Source organism: Hermetia illucens, chromosome 5 (genome assembly GCF_905115235.1).
Source record: "Hermetia illucens chromosome 5, iHerIll2.2.curated.20191125, whole genome shotgun sequence".
In the NCBI taxonomy this organism is placed as follows: Eukaryota; Metazoa; Arthropoda; class Insecta; order Diptera; family Stratiomyidae; genus Hermetia; species Hermetia illucens.
In genome coordinates this window covers 41,092,086-41,108,313 of record NC_051853.1, presented here as the reverse complement: position 1 = coordinate 41,108,313, position 16,228 = coordinate 41,092,086, and the positions used below count along the sequence as shown (strand labels likewise).

Genomic DNA, 16,228 nt, shown 5'->3' with positions numbered 1-16,228 from the left:
AACACGGAGGTCCATCCGGGGTAAACTACTCTAATAGAGACGTGAAGTCTCCAGGTGTGTTGACACCACCAAAAATCTCAATCCCAAAAGAGATAAATTGCCAAAAGGCCTAATAAGGGAGGGGACAAAGTCACAAACAAAACTAACGCGCTCAGGATGGACGGGGAAGGACTAGCCTTGAGCCGATTCTGGCAACTGCGCGACGAGTGGCTCCCGTCTTCCTTTCCTCTTCATGGGGGGTCGGATGACATGGTGGCCCTGCTGCAGCCCACTCCTATCTGAACGTTCGCCCCCTGTCGCTTCAAATATAATGGGGAACCCGATGTCATAAGCGCGTTTAGTCATAAATACAATCATATTCTAACTACTAGTGAAATCGGCCTTGATCGTTGTTCATCAAATATAATGGAAACAGTGGGTCCTCTCCCCTCCCAGCCGCTCCTCTACATATCCAAACTAAAGGATCTGACTCTGTTCTCTTTCTTCCACCAGAGTTTAATACCCATGAATATCACTTTTTTGTTCGGGATCAGGATAGGCAGCCTCTTGAAGTGATTACCAGAGGTAAATGGAGTTCCTTCATATTTGCGGATCAACAATCATATCTGCAGATCAACAATCTAGTGACGATGTCAGGTGATACATTCGGGATTTAAATGCATCCGCAGTAGCCAGGTTTGGACGGTTTCTAAAGCTTCCTCCAAAAATATTTTCTGCGTGTGTAATGTTTTTGATATTACCATCCAAAATTTATCAACCCAAATATAGTAATATGTTATTATTAAATGAATAGTAATATTGATTTGCCTAAGATAGAGCGGGCACGTATGGGATTTGCCTCTGGTTTCCACAAATTTAGCCCCGCGAAACCTCCATTTAGGTATTATTTTGTGGGGATTGTTTACCTTTAGGCGCTCGCGCTCCTGGCCTTTTGAGTTTGCCTTCCTAACATTCTTCAAGAGTTAATCCTGTGTTTTTTTTTTACAATTATGGAGGAAACCGTAAGTCAGTTCTCCTTCGATCAGTATCTACGCAACTCACGATCCGCCGCGGCGCTTGATTCAGATTTCTTCTCTCCGTCGATAATCTTGGGTAGTGGCGCATCACATACTCTGGACTCTCCGGGGCGCCACTACATTCAGAACATTTCGAAAATCATCCTGCGCCAAGCAATTCAGATACTACCTGTCTTGTAAGGAATTGAATAATGCGGTAGTTTGCCTCCCAGTGTTTCCGGACAAGCCATACTCTACTGTTGAAAATAAGCTTATGCGTCTCTCGACCCTTTAAAGATCCGTCGCATATAGCAAAACTTCCCTCACCATTCCGACTAAAAATAATTCACCAGTGTTGCGAACCGCCAATATTCGGCAACATTTTTGGAAATGCCGCAGGGGCACTAGCTGCATTTTGGCACGCATACTCAGCTCAGTTTATCATCAATCATCACCTCCAGGTATTTTATAGCCGCTTTAGTGTTTTTTCTACGATTTTCTATTAAAAGCGCTTCCGTTTTCATATCCGTCAAGGTTAGCCCGACCCTCCCCAATTAGGCCTTCACCGGTCTCACTATCTTCGTTGCATAGACCTTTATATTCTCTTGGTGCATTGCTGCAATAACTAGACCCAGATCATCGGCAAAGCAGATAATCGTATCGTCTTCTGGGAAGGGCAGAACAAGCACTCTATTATACGTGACATTTCACAACAGACCCCGTACCGAGGCCTATGATACCCCCACAGTGAGAATGTACCTTTCTGGTCCCCTCTACTGTACCATACTAGATAGCCCCTCTCTGAGAGGTAATTTTCGACCAGTTCGTAGACCCTATACCAATCCGGTACAGCACCAAATAGAATTCAATGCGTCTTTTGTCAGATTGACCGCGCCTAAACCCATACTAGCACTACGACAGGCGACCGCCTCTCTCTCCCTATTGTATCCAACAGGCAAATCGGGCGGTATGATGTTGATTCTTCGGATGGCTTATTAAATTTGGGAAGCAACAATAACTTTTACTCTTTCCAGTAAGCAAATTCCTTCCTTTAAGCACGTCTCGAGAGTGTTGATGAAAAGGTCGGATCTAGTCTTCACTGTTAGTTTCAAAAGTTTGTTAGGGATACCATTCAAACCTCGGTCATTGTTGTCGCACAACCTAACCCATATTTCATACATTTGCTCCGTGGTAACTCAAGGCACCATGTAAGACTTCTTTTATGGGACCGTCTACTGCGACTAATATTGTCTCCCAAATTGGAGAGTTCTTTCCTACTCCTTTCCTTTCATACTTCTGGCAATGCCAGGGTATCGTCCTTCACCTCACCTTCGGTCGTATGCTCTGATCTCTGCTTACAGGCTTCCACATCCCTGTTGTGGGGTCACTCGCTTTCTGCGGGATTAGAAATCGGAGACATATATATAGTACATATTGTAATGACCGAAAAGTAGATAGAATAAGGCATGGATTTTTTCACTGTTTTTGGCATTATTAGCACACCAATTTTGTAAATGAAACGATTCCAGGGTTCGGCTTGGTTCAATTACACATTTAATACGAAAATATACGCCCTTCATTGGGAAGTACTCCTTCGTCATGTTCTTCAAGAAAAAAAATCAAAGAATAAATTCAATTAAATCAATATATTTTTGGGACAGTCGGTTGCAATAAATAAACGATAAATAAATAAATAAATATTAAATATACACAAATTAAAAGTAATCAACAACTAACATACAATTGTATGTACTTAAATAAAACAAACACGTTAAGTGCGTACTTAATGAAAAGAAATTCAACATAACACGGTCTCCGAAGAATGGATCATTCGAAAAGAAAAGAACAAAAAAAAATAACTCTCGCACGGTTTAATTGAATGGTGATCGTTGGAAAATCGGAGTCTGAATATTAATCGGATGTCCGTATTGCGTTTGTGTTTCTTTTCGATTAAAGCAAATGGTTGGGTGCAACTCAATTCGAATTCCTCCACGTCCAGCCACGTTCGTTATCGGATTGAGGCCCTACTCAAATAAGGTCTGCGTACTAATTTTAATCAGTTGGCACTTCATTCGACTCCGCCATGTCGGCGTCTGGCAAGTAAAGCTTAACGATTCTATTCGAGAAAAATAGATAATTATGATGGAAACAGGGTTATTGCGTTGCTAATTGTCGGAATGCAGTAAGAAAGTATGAAATTATTGGCACTCACTTTTCGTATGGATATTTGGCATCGATTTTATCGAAAGTTCTCTGGAATCGGCACCAGATCTGCTCACGTTCACATCCCTCGTATTTCCTGGAGAAAGTTTCGAAAGCGGTCAGTGCGAAATTGGTAATTTCGTTGATACGACCATTTAGCTTTTCTGTAAATAAATGAATGGAAAATGTGTATGTGACGATAGTGGAAGACATTTCCCATGGAAGGGAAATTCGCGACTTGTTATCCAGTGCTTTCATTGCTCTTTTAATAAAAAAAAAAACCGAAACAACTGAAATTAAAGCCACAATAACTCACCTTGTTCTGAAAATCCCCTGAACTCAACCGATTCACTGCTTCCTCCCTCAAAGGCATCCTTCAAACTCTTCAACTTTGGCAAGAATAGGAGTAAACAGATCAAAGCTATGAACTTTACGATTTTCTTGAAAATGATCAATTTCAAAAGGATTTTGCCAATAGTGAATAAGGAAATCTTGAACTTGAATTTATCCCAGAACCATTCGCCACCGGAATGATGGTATGGAATTGGAGGATGGTGTATTGGTGGTGGTGGGCCATAAGATGGTGGTGGTGGTCCATAGGAGGGTGCTGGTGGCCCATAGGAGGGTGATGGTGGTCCATACGAATGTGATGGCGGACCATACACCGGGGGCGGTGGTCCATAATGGGGCTTCACTGGTGGGCCTGGTGGTGGCGCTGGTTGGTAATCGTAACCTGAATTGAAGTCTGGATGGTATTCCTGTTGGTAGTCATAGTCTTCCCGACCAATGGCTGGAATGTAGAGAATGTTGAACTATTACGTTTTCGAAGTACATATGTATTTAAAATTCTTTTAGAATTCTATTTCTTTCACTATAAAATTATTCTTTTTAAAAATATGTTAAGTAGAAACGGCAGGAGTTCATGTGAAGAAAGGAATTTCAAAATCTCAAGTTTATCGACAACAGTTTGTCCTTCTGACACAAAAGGCGGTACAACCCTCGATTAAGAAGATTACAAGCAATTCGCTAGAATGCTCTCATATTTTCGGCAGAAATAAACCTTTCATTATTTTCTTCCGTTTAGAAATTTTGAAGTAATGTGGCTTTCTCAAACTAACTGTTTGAGAATAAGTTCTCATGGCTCTCATGGCTTAAGAGCCATATAACAAAAAATAAAATGAATCTAAAATCATAGCAGGGGAAGGAATGATCGGGACAAAGTAGTAAACGTTTTTGAAGCACTGAAGAGACCTGTGGTACTCAATGGACTCGCATCTGAAAAAAATATCTTTTTGACGGGAATCTATGTAGCGAAGTTTCAAGTCGTTACGGTTTGCAGCACTTGTTGCAGTCTACGATCTTGAATTCACTTTCAAAGCAAAAGTAGTCTAGAATTAAATTATGTGGTTTCAATTCTTCATATCAATCTCATTTCATATCAATATTGTTCGCGCTTCGTCATAGTGTAGACCAGAAGAAGATTCCGCGTTGCTGCAGATAAAGGTATACTCAAGCCAACGCAATCCTAATATATGCTTGAGCATGTTCGCGCATTAGAAATCTTTTGCCTGCTTCTCATGAAGAAGACTGACATGACGATGCTAGTGAGCTTTCTAAGTTGTCAACTAGAAGATTAAATTGGTTAAATTCGCTAGCTATAGTCAATGTGACGAAAACATGGTCCTGCATTTCATCCGAAAAGGGCCCGCTTCAACCAACAATTTGCACTTCGTCTAGATGTTTTTAGATTTGTAAAAACATATAACCGGCGCTATTCGAAGAGATGCAACAGGAGATCATATAATGGGCTCATTGTGTCCTGAGGCTTACATTTAAATTTCGTGCTTTTCCATTTTAAGGTTTTGTGTAAAACACAATCTTATTAAAATCGGTTTAATGTCTTCCTATTCGTCTGTCACACTTTTCTCAGAAACGGTTGTACCCATTGACACCAAATTTGGTGAGAAAATGGGAACTATGAACGTCCACGTTGAGCTACATCCTTGTATGTAGAACTAAAGGGGAGTCTTCATATATGCAAAAGGGGAGTGTACATTTTTTTTCACCAAATATAGTCATGCGGGGTATTATTTCTTTAATCAACCCATTTTCAGAACCTATCCAACAGAAAAATTTGAAAAAAAACACGAATCTGACACTATACAGTGCCTAGGCTTCTAAATACCTTCCATACCGATATTTGTTCAAATAAATTTAAGAATAGTGTCCGGATAGAAGAGTGGTTAGAGCACAAGGCTGTAGTGTGGAAGGTCGCGGTTTAAATATCACTGGGGGCAATGGGATTTGTATCGCGATTTGACGGCGGATACCAGCCGACTCAGCTGTGAGTAAGTATCTGAGCCAAATCATGGTAATAATCTCGGGCGAGCACAATGCTCGCCACATTGCCTTCTATAGGGTACTGTAATCCTGTAGTGTACTGTTATGGTCTTGAATTAAGTGCTCTAACACGCTTCAAGGCCCTAATCCAATTGGATTGTCGCGCCAACGATTATTATCGTTATTATTTAATAGTACATTACTATAATTTTCAGTAATTGACTGTAAAACCTCCCTCAAGTTCAGCCTAGAATATGAAATGCAGTAATATAGGTTACAATATAAAGCAGGATGCTACCAAGTTTAGTAGAAATCGCAGGTGGAACCGCTTGTTCCCTTCATCCGGACTTGTAACATTGTTGTTCCCGAAATATCAGTATTTGCAAGGTTAATAATGCTAGCGAAAAGCAAAAAGCTAATCTTAATTATTTTGTTTGTGAATTGAGGGATCCTAACTCCGCATCGACTTGATGTCGGACCGGACCAAATGGGGAGCAACTTACTCCCTCATGTTTTGGACCCCTCGTTTGGGCTTAGCACCCAAGCTTAAAAAAAACCGAAGACGGCTTTGCGGTATCGTACGAAGGTAGAGGCAATTTGCTGGTCCGACATCAAAGAATGCGAACTTAGGATCTTCCAATTCTCGGATAATATATTTCAGCTCTGGCCAAGGTTTGGCTCAAACTATTGGCGGATTTACCCTTAATACCGTAGTCATGTCATGTCCTGCGAATTATATAATGGAGTGTTTAATATCGACGTACCGTCTCGCTCACGTTGTTCACCTCTAGATGAGGCAGCGTCTGACGAGTTGCCTGTTCCCTAAAACAAAGCCGTAAAGCCAACTTCGCTTTTTACGCCTTCATTATTTTAAATTAAAACCTCTATGTTAATTCGCCATTTTAATAACGAAAAGTCCTGAAGGAAAGAACGTTCTCATTCATTGCAAAAGGCATTTTCTTAACCTGAAACCATACAAGCGCCATAAAGTTGGGTGAAAACGCTGGGTCGCAGGTCAGCGATGAGAACGTATCCATTTCACTGACGAGAAACTGTACACCGTGAAACAAGTCAACAATCATTAGACAAATAGGATCTGGTAGCGGCTTTCCTCGGCCACCGTCAAAATCCAATCCTGGATGGTACCCCCTACATTTTTGAGGCCATAATACTTCCCTGGGCCCAATGGAACTGCAGCTGTTCAGATTGGATGTTTCAATAAGACTCGATATGGTTCTCAAAGCGACGAAATACTTAACATTAATATCGAATGAAAATGGTTTGGCCAATATTTTTGGGATCCTGTCTTTTTGTATCTATACAATGCATCTGCCTACACATTTGCGCTTCACCCTCAATTCTTTTCAACTTCGGCTAGCAGAGATGACTAATAATCTGTTTTAAACTCTAAACACTATCAGAACTTCGTTAAATTTAACATAAATTAAAGTGAATGTTTATTTTCCTTAGAAAGAGCGTTGGCTGAGCCTCCGCTTCTTCATCTCGTTACTCCGGGTTCAGATATGATGTTTCGCTATTATAGGTTTATAACTGTAGAATGTGATTATAATGAAACACAACCAACCTCATTAAAAACAAAACTAAAGTATCTAATTTCATATTTCAGGGCATATCTGTTTTCTTTCTGCACGATACTAATGTTGGACTTATCGTTCTTCCTTCACATTCAATACATTTACTAAATCCTTTTAACGCAACCTATCATTTCCCACTTAAATGAGAAACGAAAAAAGAGCACTTCCCGGAGAAGGAGGATAAAAATAAACGTCCCTGCTAATGGTGAGATTACCTATAAAAATTATATTGTCTTAAGCCTGCATATACATCATCCGGCCGGCCTGTCAATTACGCCTGAATAGTCCGCAGTTAACCGACAACCGGAACGTAGATAGAGTCGAGTTGGTTGATCCATTAGAACGATTCATCCATTAGGCTGGCTGGAAAGGAGATCAGGCAAACCCGTACGTGTGAGGATTGAGTAACCAGGCCAACCATCGACGGACAGGCCTCAAGGCAGCAAGCGTTCCCTTATAAGTGAGTATCAACCAGAAACAATGTGTTGAAATTTTAATGAAAGAATCGACATCTGTAGGCGTAGGCATCTGTCCGATATAATCTATTAATTTATGTTTGCCAAACCTTACTCTATCTCATACAATAATAATGTTAATAATTTTCATCTAAATTCAAAGTTCTTGCTGAGAAGCTCTACAATTCTTCAGGACGTTCTACGCTACAAATGAAGTGTATCCAAAAGCTATTAGATACAGAATGACTAAGGTTAAATTATAAATTATAAAATCACTCTTGGTTAATGCACTATTCGACTGCACATACGTCGGTTGTTAACTTCTATGTGAGAGAGAGGTTATTAAGTAAATGCAAGTCATGCATTGAATCCCGTAATCCATCATCATAACAGTGAACCTAAAGTGCTCAGTTAAGGTGATGCGTATGATAATTTAAGTTGTAAGGAATTTGTCCGATAAGAGTCCAAATAGAAGGACCCAATCAATTCCGATTCAGTTACATGAGAGTGCAGAACGTGTGTACCACGAAATAATTGAGCATGTTAATGAAGAGTCGCCACACTCAATATAAGTTGGAATGATTCCAAGTTTTGGAGTGCCTCGCAGGTGAAAATAACTACCATAGAAAATGACACGAATAAATACGCTAAAAGTTGCGAGGAGGCATTTGGATTATCATTGTAACAAAAACCGTCTGGCAAGTATTCAAACATATAAACGCCATCAGGAGCTTCTTTAAGTGCCGAGAAATTTCACTTGTGTTTCGGAAACTTATAAAATGCTCGAGCTCAGCTGTTAATATATTTTTTTTTAACACAACAAGTTCCAGCATCTTGTATCATTGAACTGAACCGAATCGGTTTTTTATGTTTGACGAGTCTCTACCCTTTTCCGAAAACGCTCTGTATACAAATGTATGGATGTAAGAAGGCTGGACACAAGGCCCATAGAGCCTTTCCAAGCAAACCTTCCACAATCAAGTTGTTTGAAGAAAATCCAGGGAAGTACAAGTTACCTTCTAAGAGTAGTAGTGTTTCCTGTTCACTACTTAGTGGAGTATAAGGCATCCCCATAATCAGACTGAGCTTCAATTTAACTACCATCACACTTAACACAGACACTCATGATGACTGGGATTCGAAATCTGAATAGTGAGATTGAGAGGCTGACGCTCTACCCCCTTAACCATTGCACTGTTACCATATAAGTTAGATCCTTTTGGGGTGTTAGCAAATGCCAGGAAAAACAAAACGCGTTGAAGTAACTTGTACATACATTAAGTGTGAGCATACGGGATGACAAGAGCAAATAGTCAGGCTTAATCTATCGCAAACCACTCATGAGGTTCTTTTGCAGTTTCGCTACACTCAGCAAACCTTCTGTTGATTTTTTATGCGGCTACATGATGGTCCCACTTTTGATATAGCTAGCACTCCTCCCTTTTACAATTAATGTAAAAACTAGTATCTGCTTCGAATAGTACTAATCGAGGTCTATCATTCACTCCGCATGGCTATATTCGGGGAAAAAAATTTAAACCCCCTTTTGCATGATGGGGAAACTCAAAGCAGAACAATGTTACTCGCTGCATATCAGGGGATTCACAGTTCCCACCTTTCCACCGAATTTCGCATGGGTGTGACAGACAGGCAGACAGACAGACGGGCATACGGACAGAATAGGGGAGAATGCTTCTGTACATGTCCAAAAACATAAGATCTACTTATAGTGCAAAGCTCTCGAGGAAGTGACATTGAAAGGAGAAATTCGCACTGTCTTGAAGGATCAATTTAAATTAGAAGAACTTGCGGAGGAGTTTATTGTCAATTTGTGAAGAGATTACGGCAGTTTTTAAAACGTCCATAATACGATTACTAGTGGAGGCAGCGCAGAAGTTGTTGGCGGCCAGAGAAGTTCGGATTGGATGGGTTGTCCGCCCTTTGAAAGAACAAATCTCACTTAAAAGGTGTTTTAAATATTTCACCCTTGGACACCACGCGAAGGCATGTACTAGCGCAATTCAGCAATTCGATGAATGCAGAATGTGTTGGAGGAAAGGCCATATTGCCAGGGAGTGCAATAAGGAGGGAGAGAATTGCTAAATGTGAAGAATTCAGGAAGGTGTTAACTGCAATGAGAAAATTAGGTTTGTTAAAATAAATCTCAATCATTACAGGGTCGCTCAGGATTTGCTTGAACAAACCACTAATGGATCGCAGATGGAAATTGCCATTTTAAGTGAACCATATAGAAACCGTCACTGTGGCGTATAAGCTATAAATTTGACTGGAGGAGCGGCAATATGGGCGTGCAGTCGACAAGCCATACAATGTACTATGAATCAGGCAACCAGTGGCTTTGTAGTGTGTATTTGTTTACAGCTGCTACGCGCAACCAAGGCTGACACTGTCTCAATTCGAGGAAATGCTTGACAATTTTGTTCTCGACGCAATAGGACGAAGTCCAAAGGTGACTTCAATGCTTGGGCACCTGAGTGCAGTAGCGAAGGAACTAATGCGAGGAGGCGCAGTCTATTAGAGGCTTTTGAGGAATTGGATCTAGTCCTGGTCAACGAGGGTGATGTAAACACTTTTTGAAAGGGAGGGTCTGCCTCAATGGTAGACCTGACCTTCGTCAACCCTGCACTGGTACGCGGTATATCTTCGTATGTCAACGGAGCATACACCCACATTGATCACCAGGCAATCCTCTTTAACTATGGAAGGAACCACAAGGCAGAAAACCATCATGCCCAAAACCGGGAAACGGTTCAAGGGCTGTTCACCTGCGCAGATCACGTGCTCTACGCTCTTGTTGAAAATCATCAAAGGGTAATCTCCCCAGTAAGAGAGGGGCACCGACAACTTCCAGTGATCTCTGAATATGACGGCAATTCCAACATTCACTAGAGAGAAGCTATCGGAGATTTGCGGCAGAATAGGCGAGAGTAATACCCCGCGGATAGGTGAAGTATTGAATAAGACCCCCAAGCTTGCCGTGAAATCCTGACCGGACATGTTCGCTGTGTTATTCAAAGTGAGGGGAAATTTTCTTTAGCATGGAGATACTGCTACCTAAGACTAATACATCTCCAACTGAACCATCCTCCTGCAGACCCACATGTCTTCTGGACACTGAGGGGAAAATGCTAGAGCGGGTATATACAATAGATTGCTACGGGTTATCGAAATCCAAGACGGCATTTCAGATCGACAGTATGGGTTCCATCAACCATTGATACCATCAAATTGGCCAAAGATGCAATTTATGGAAAGGCCAGTACCAACCAATATTGCGTGGTGGTGACCCTTGACGTGAGAAATGCGTTCAATTCTGCCAATTGAAACCTTGTACGGAAATTCCAGGCAAAGATTGACATTCCCGCTTACCTAGCTGCTATTGTCGATAGCTATTTACAAAAACAGAGGCTCTGGTATGATACCGATTACGGACCTAGGAGTACTTTGCCTCCGCGGGTATCCCACAGGACTTCGTACTGGGCCACTGCTGTGAAAAATTATGTAAAACGATGTGCTTAATGGTGATGGTGAGTTATGTCGACGACATAGTACTGGCTGTGATCGCAAAGGATCTCGAAGATGCTGAGTTATACTCATGCAAAGCAATCAATGCTGTTAAAGTTTGGCTACAAAATTCTGCTCTGTCTCTTGCAGATGAAAAGCTGGAAGCGGCCCTCATTATCAAGAGCCGTAAAAGAAATTATGTCTGTATTCAAATTGCGGATTATATCATCAATTCCAAGCCGGCCATCAAATACTTGGGAAATATGATAGATGGGAAATCAGCTATAAGCAACACGTGCAGTATGTTAGCGATAAAGCATCCGCTGCAAGTAAAGACGATTCTCAACATGAGAGGGCCAGGGCATATTTCTGGGTTGCTTATAGCCAGGGAATTAAGCTCAATCTTGCTTTATGCAGCCCCAATTTGAGGAAAGACATTAGAGATCGTAGCTAACGCTCATAAACTGAGAGCAGTCTAAAGGAGGACAGAGTGTATTTTGCCTTTAGGACTGCCTCAGATGATGGTGCGTTCGTCACCTCGGAAGTGATGCGCATTGACATCTTGGTAGATGAGATGACGAACATATACAACCCGAAGCCTATTTCTTCTTTGTCGCAGACAAAGAACGCCGAAAGGTAGAGATCTCTAAATAGATGGCAATGGCGTTTCGAACGCTCGGGGAAGGGTCGGTGAACACACGTGCACATCCCTGTAGGAAGGGGTGGTTGGAGAGATAGCACGGTGAGATTAATTATAATCTTACCCAGTTTCTCATGACACATGGAGGATATCGTCCGTAAATGTAGAGGATTAAACTGGATGCCTCACCTGGGTGTCTAAACTACGATAGAGTTCCGAAGGAACATCTGGTGCGGAGAATGTAAGCAGGTGAGGAGGATTGGGATGCGGTGAGTTCTATGATCGCATCTATCCAGAACAAACTGGGGAACCCAGAGAAGACGAGAAAAGCGCGGTTTCGTACGCCGCGTAGAGAAGAAAATTGACAAAGGTAGAGTAAGCTGACTTCGCCGCGTGATGTTATACCTGATGGTGGTTCCACGGAGCACGGGCGGATTCGGGGGTTTAGTGGGTAAAAATCCCATACCTTGGCGTATCCGGGCCAATGTCTTTTGAAGATTTCCACTTTTTCAAAAAAAAAATAAATAAATAAAAAAAGTCAGAAAAACTGGCAGACGGAGACTGACAGGCAATAAACCGATCTTAATAAGGTTTTGTTTTTAAGAGAACGCTGTATAAAATAAAAACCTTGACTAGTTATGACGTTGATGCTAATAATAAAATTTCCATTAAGTTGTAGTAGTGTTAGGATAAACATAAGTTAATTTTCCGAAATATTTAGTTACTTTATTTAAGTAGATGTCGGAATGAGATGTAGTTTGATGTCTGGATTCGAAAATGAAGCCAGTTTCGAAAGTGATGATCATAGTGAGTGATAAAGATCTACAGCCCTTTATGCTCTTTCGCAAGTATGGAGATTAAAGTATGAAGCGGGAAGTAAATTCGAGCACAAATGTATCCCTGCCCTTACAAAAATTATGGCGAAACCGATCACAACGAGCCGACTCCGCTTGTGAAGGGGACAAAGGCTGAAAAAAAGAAGATAAGATTAGGGTCTATCTTTGGTAGATTTCCTTCGGGCTTATGATACCATTGACTACACCGCTCGATACAAACTGTTGCTGGGAACATAGAACAATAGGTTCAATCCTCATACCCTTTAATTTGGCACATCTATATGTGGTGATGAAAAAAGCAGCTTAATTGATAGTCACCGACCTCGAAGCGGTAAAAAGCATAGCGTTCCCTAACAATCATAAGCTCATCCGGACGCGGATTAAGGGGGATATCAATGCGAAAAATTACCCATGAGACCAAAATCAATCTCTAGTCTTGCACCGAATAGACAGGGATGAGTTGTAATTAAAGTGGCATAAACTGCGTTGCTGTCTCATAATTCGAAACTGGGAGAAGATGGGATAGTTCTTGCATAGGCCAGAAGCTGGATAGAGTACAGAATTTCGCGAAGATTCTCGGCTGTTCGACCTTAGATGAACATTGCCTAAATTTGCAGTCGGCTATAATCTAGGATGGCAAGACTTCACGCGATTTCGTCGATTAAGGCATACCCATATGCAGCTGCAGCTACTTAGTGATATGCAAATTCAACCTCTTCAACAGGATTTTGCTTTGGCCTCACAGATTGAAATTGCTTAAGGGCTGGTGCAGAGTCCATTTATCGGGTTTCATCACATCTGCTTTTTGGCTACCTTAATCACTGCGTCTATATTAGCTACTGGAAAAGGTCATTTCGAACCCGGTTAAGTATGTTGCCTCCAGTGGTGCAATTTTAGAGTAAGTTTCTTCTCGACATATTGTAGATCAAAATGGGACATTAAAGGTGAAATTAGGTCAGTTGATAGCATATGTCGACCACCCAGCTACTATAACAAACACTTTGAAGTGGGTTATAGAGGTTTTCCAAGAATTGGTATAGTCGACAAAGGAAGCTGTTTTAAATGGTTAACGCAGGCAAAGCCCATGGTTTAAACGCGAAAAAATATAACAGCATAACAAGACGTTATTGTGGATAACCTCAACATGAAGTCAAATTTCTAAGGATGGCAAGCAGGAAAAAAAAGCAAAGCGTATTACTATAGAGAGTAAAACGTTTTATTGAGTTCTTTTTCTTTCATGCATTCAAAGGAATTACACTAAAATACTAGACTCGTCGTTTATAAAAATTTGGCCAATGACGACGATCTTAGAAAATTCAATCTATGTTTTCAAGCGACGGAATTTTCTGAATGGTATTTTGGTACATATAGTGCTGAGCTGTATAAATTGTCCCTTTTGGCAATAATTGTGTTTAGATTGTAATATGTTTCCTGAATTATTCCGCCCAGCACTCATTCGGAATCTATCCCTATCCCCAGAAACGAAGTGAATTGTCGATATATACATATATATATATATGTAGAAATGTTCTACTATGATTAAGTAGTAATTATTACTGAGGTAAAACTATTTTTCTAACTAAATATGTAGTTTATTTGCTGCCATTCACATTGATATTTGCATTAATATTAAATGCTCAAGGATGGATCCCTTTCTAAGGCTAATCGAAAATTTAATTGACTAGTTAATCTCTTCATAGCTCCATTCACTCCCATTTTAAAATAAGCAGAGCAAGCGAACTTAAGGCAAACGTAGTATAGTAGTAGGACTGATTTTGTAATCGCTCTGGAGCTTTAATTTGCTTCCTATCACAGGCGGGACAACCCAGTTGACCGAATCAACACCAAGTGGTCAAGGAGATCCCTTAAGTGAGGCATCGGGAAACGCTATATTCACATTGACTTGCTTTAGGTAGGTCTTGCATCCACCACTGTGAATGCTGAGCCTGCACTGAGTATAAACTGGCTTGTCACAACAGAGATTTGATTGTGGTCACAAAATCAACCCGAGTCTTAAGAAGAATATTGGATTAGGCCGACATGACTGATATTCTCGTTAAACCACCAGGAGGTAACTACATATGCTTACAAAATCAATACAGATTGATGTACCAAAACATAGCATTCACAATCGTTATTAATAAAGTATCCAATTTAGCTCATGCTATGGGTTGGCGCTGCTAAATCCTTGGGACTTCTTTGAGCCACTCTTTGACATTCAGCCAGGCAAAAATCGACTACTATATACAAAAATCTTAGAAATATATCCAGTAAACTGGAATATTCAAGGCATGAGTAAGTGGTATTCCTAATTTAATGAGGGTCCAGTTCTACATACACACATATGTTAATAACAATTAGCACCCTATTCCCATATTGTTGGGGGTTAGATTTCCAAAACACTTAGAACTTGAAAACAAATTTTAATTTGCGGAAAAAAAATACTCAAAACACACCACTTTGGGTATTAGTTGATTGTAGAGCGTTCAAGTAAGTATCCTGATTGACTGCAGCCTCACTTTTCACTGTATCGATCACAGCACCGATGCACAAAACCGTTAACGTAAACCGCCACATTTTAAATTTTCGTTAAAAATATTCAAGTTCCTTTGCTTTTACGTATTCCTTTCACTTCCAAGCAAAAACTTACTAAACAATTTCTACCGTTACCAATTTCCGACTAACTCAATATCTCAACCAGCTCCAGTATTAAGTACTCAAAGCGTTTGTACCTTACGTACTTGAAATTGATAGCCGGTAATAGTGGGTAGTAGCTCAGGTATTCGGGAGACTAGACAATGACAATCAGCCATCAACAGGTAATGTCCACCACTATGTGGACCATATGTGTATCACATAAGTAATTTGGGGGAAAATGAAATTGAAAATGCGGAGAGAAAGAATCGGCGCTACTGAGGCAAAGTGGTAATCTTCATTCGAATAACACTATTGTAATTGGTCTGTCCACTTCTTGCCTATTGTTTTAAACTTTGATACCTAGATGTGGGCTGACAACAGTGCAGTGTCAAGTTGCCACTTACCTGTCGATATTCTCCACCGGTGAGACGTGATCTTAATTTGAATTACTGAATGACGCGTATATTAACCAGTTACAATACTTCCACAAAATATTTTTTTCACTTTCCACTATTTACGATTGAAATGTATGAAAATTTTAAATACGATGTCACTAAGATCATCGTTTTTTTATTGAGCGCTACCACGTGTGTTTGCACTTTTTACTTGCGCGAATCTTCCGAAAGTTTGAGAAGCAACCCAGGTACTTTATGAGCTTCAAATTCTAATCAAAATGAATAGATTATTCCTACCCAAAATGAATAGTATAGAATGGAGAAACAAGGGCTAGGCCAGATTCGCTCCAACTGCATAAAAAGGAAGTTGATTTAGATAAGGATAGGGACTCCTAACTTTCTGTAGTTGCTACTTTTTACCAAATTTCAAATGAGTCAGTCGATATTTAAGATTGAAGAAGTTGAATACAATAAGCAGACTTTTCTTAGGATATCGCCACAATACATACACTTAACAATACAAATGTGATCATTTTCAACCCCCTGCGTCCCCCACCTTTGTAATAAATGTCAAAACTAAGACCGGATTCTGAAAGTACTAAGACCCT

The 16,228-nt window shown here is 40.5% G+C and overlaps 1 protein-coding gene across 1 annotated transcript; it reads right to left on the bottom strand.

Moving 5' to 3' along the window:
* Positions 1 to 2,626: 2,626 nt before the first annotated feature.
* On the bottom strand, positions 2,627 to 15,396 carry LOC119657219. Its single transcript, XM_038064031.1, has 4 exons — positions 15,045 to 15,396; positions 3,514 to 3,987; positions 3,208 to 3,361; positions 2,627 to 3,111 (listed from the first exon to the last, which is right to left on the bottom strand). The coding sequence occupies exons 1-4, from the start codon at positions 15,163 to 15,165 to the stop codon at positions 3,048 to 3,050; spliced, it is 813 nt and encodes a 270-aa protein (XP_037919959.1). The 5' UTR covers positions 15,166 to 15,396; the 3' UTR covers positions 2,627 to 3,047.
* Positions 15,397 to 16,228: the final 832 nt, after the last annotated feature.

Coding starts and splice junctions, on each gene's coding strand:
- LOC119657219 (XM_038064031.1), bottom strand. CDS start 15,165: ATGTGGCGGTTTACGTTAACGGTTTTGTGCATCGGTGCTGTGATCGAT. Junction 3,988..15,044: donor ATCAACTAATACCCAAAGTG/GTGTGTTTTGAG, acceptor TCTACATTCCAG/CCATTGGTCGGGAAGACTAT. Junction 3,362..3,513: donor CAGGGGATTTTCAGAACAAG/GTGAGTTATTGT, acceptor ATTTATTTACAG/AAAAGCTAAATGGTCGTATC.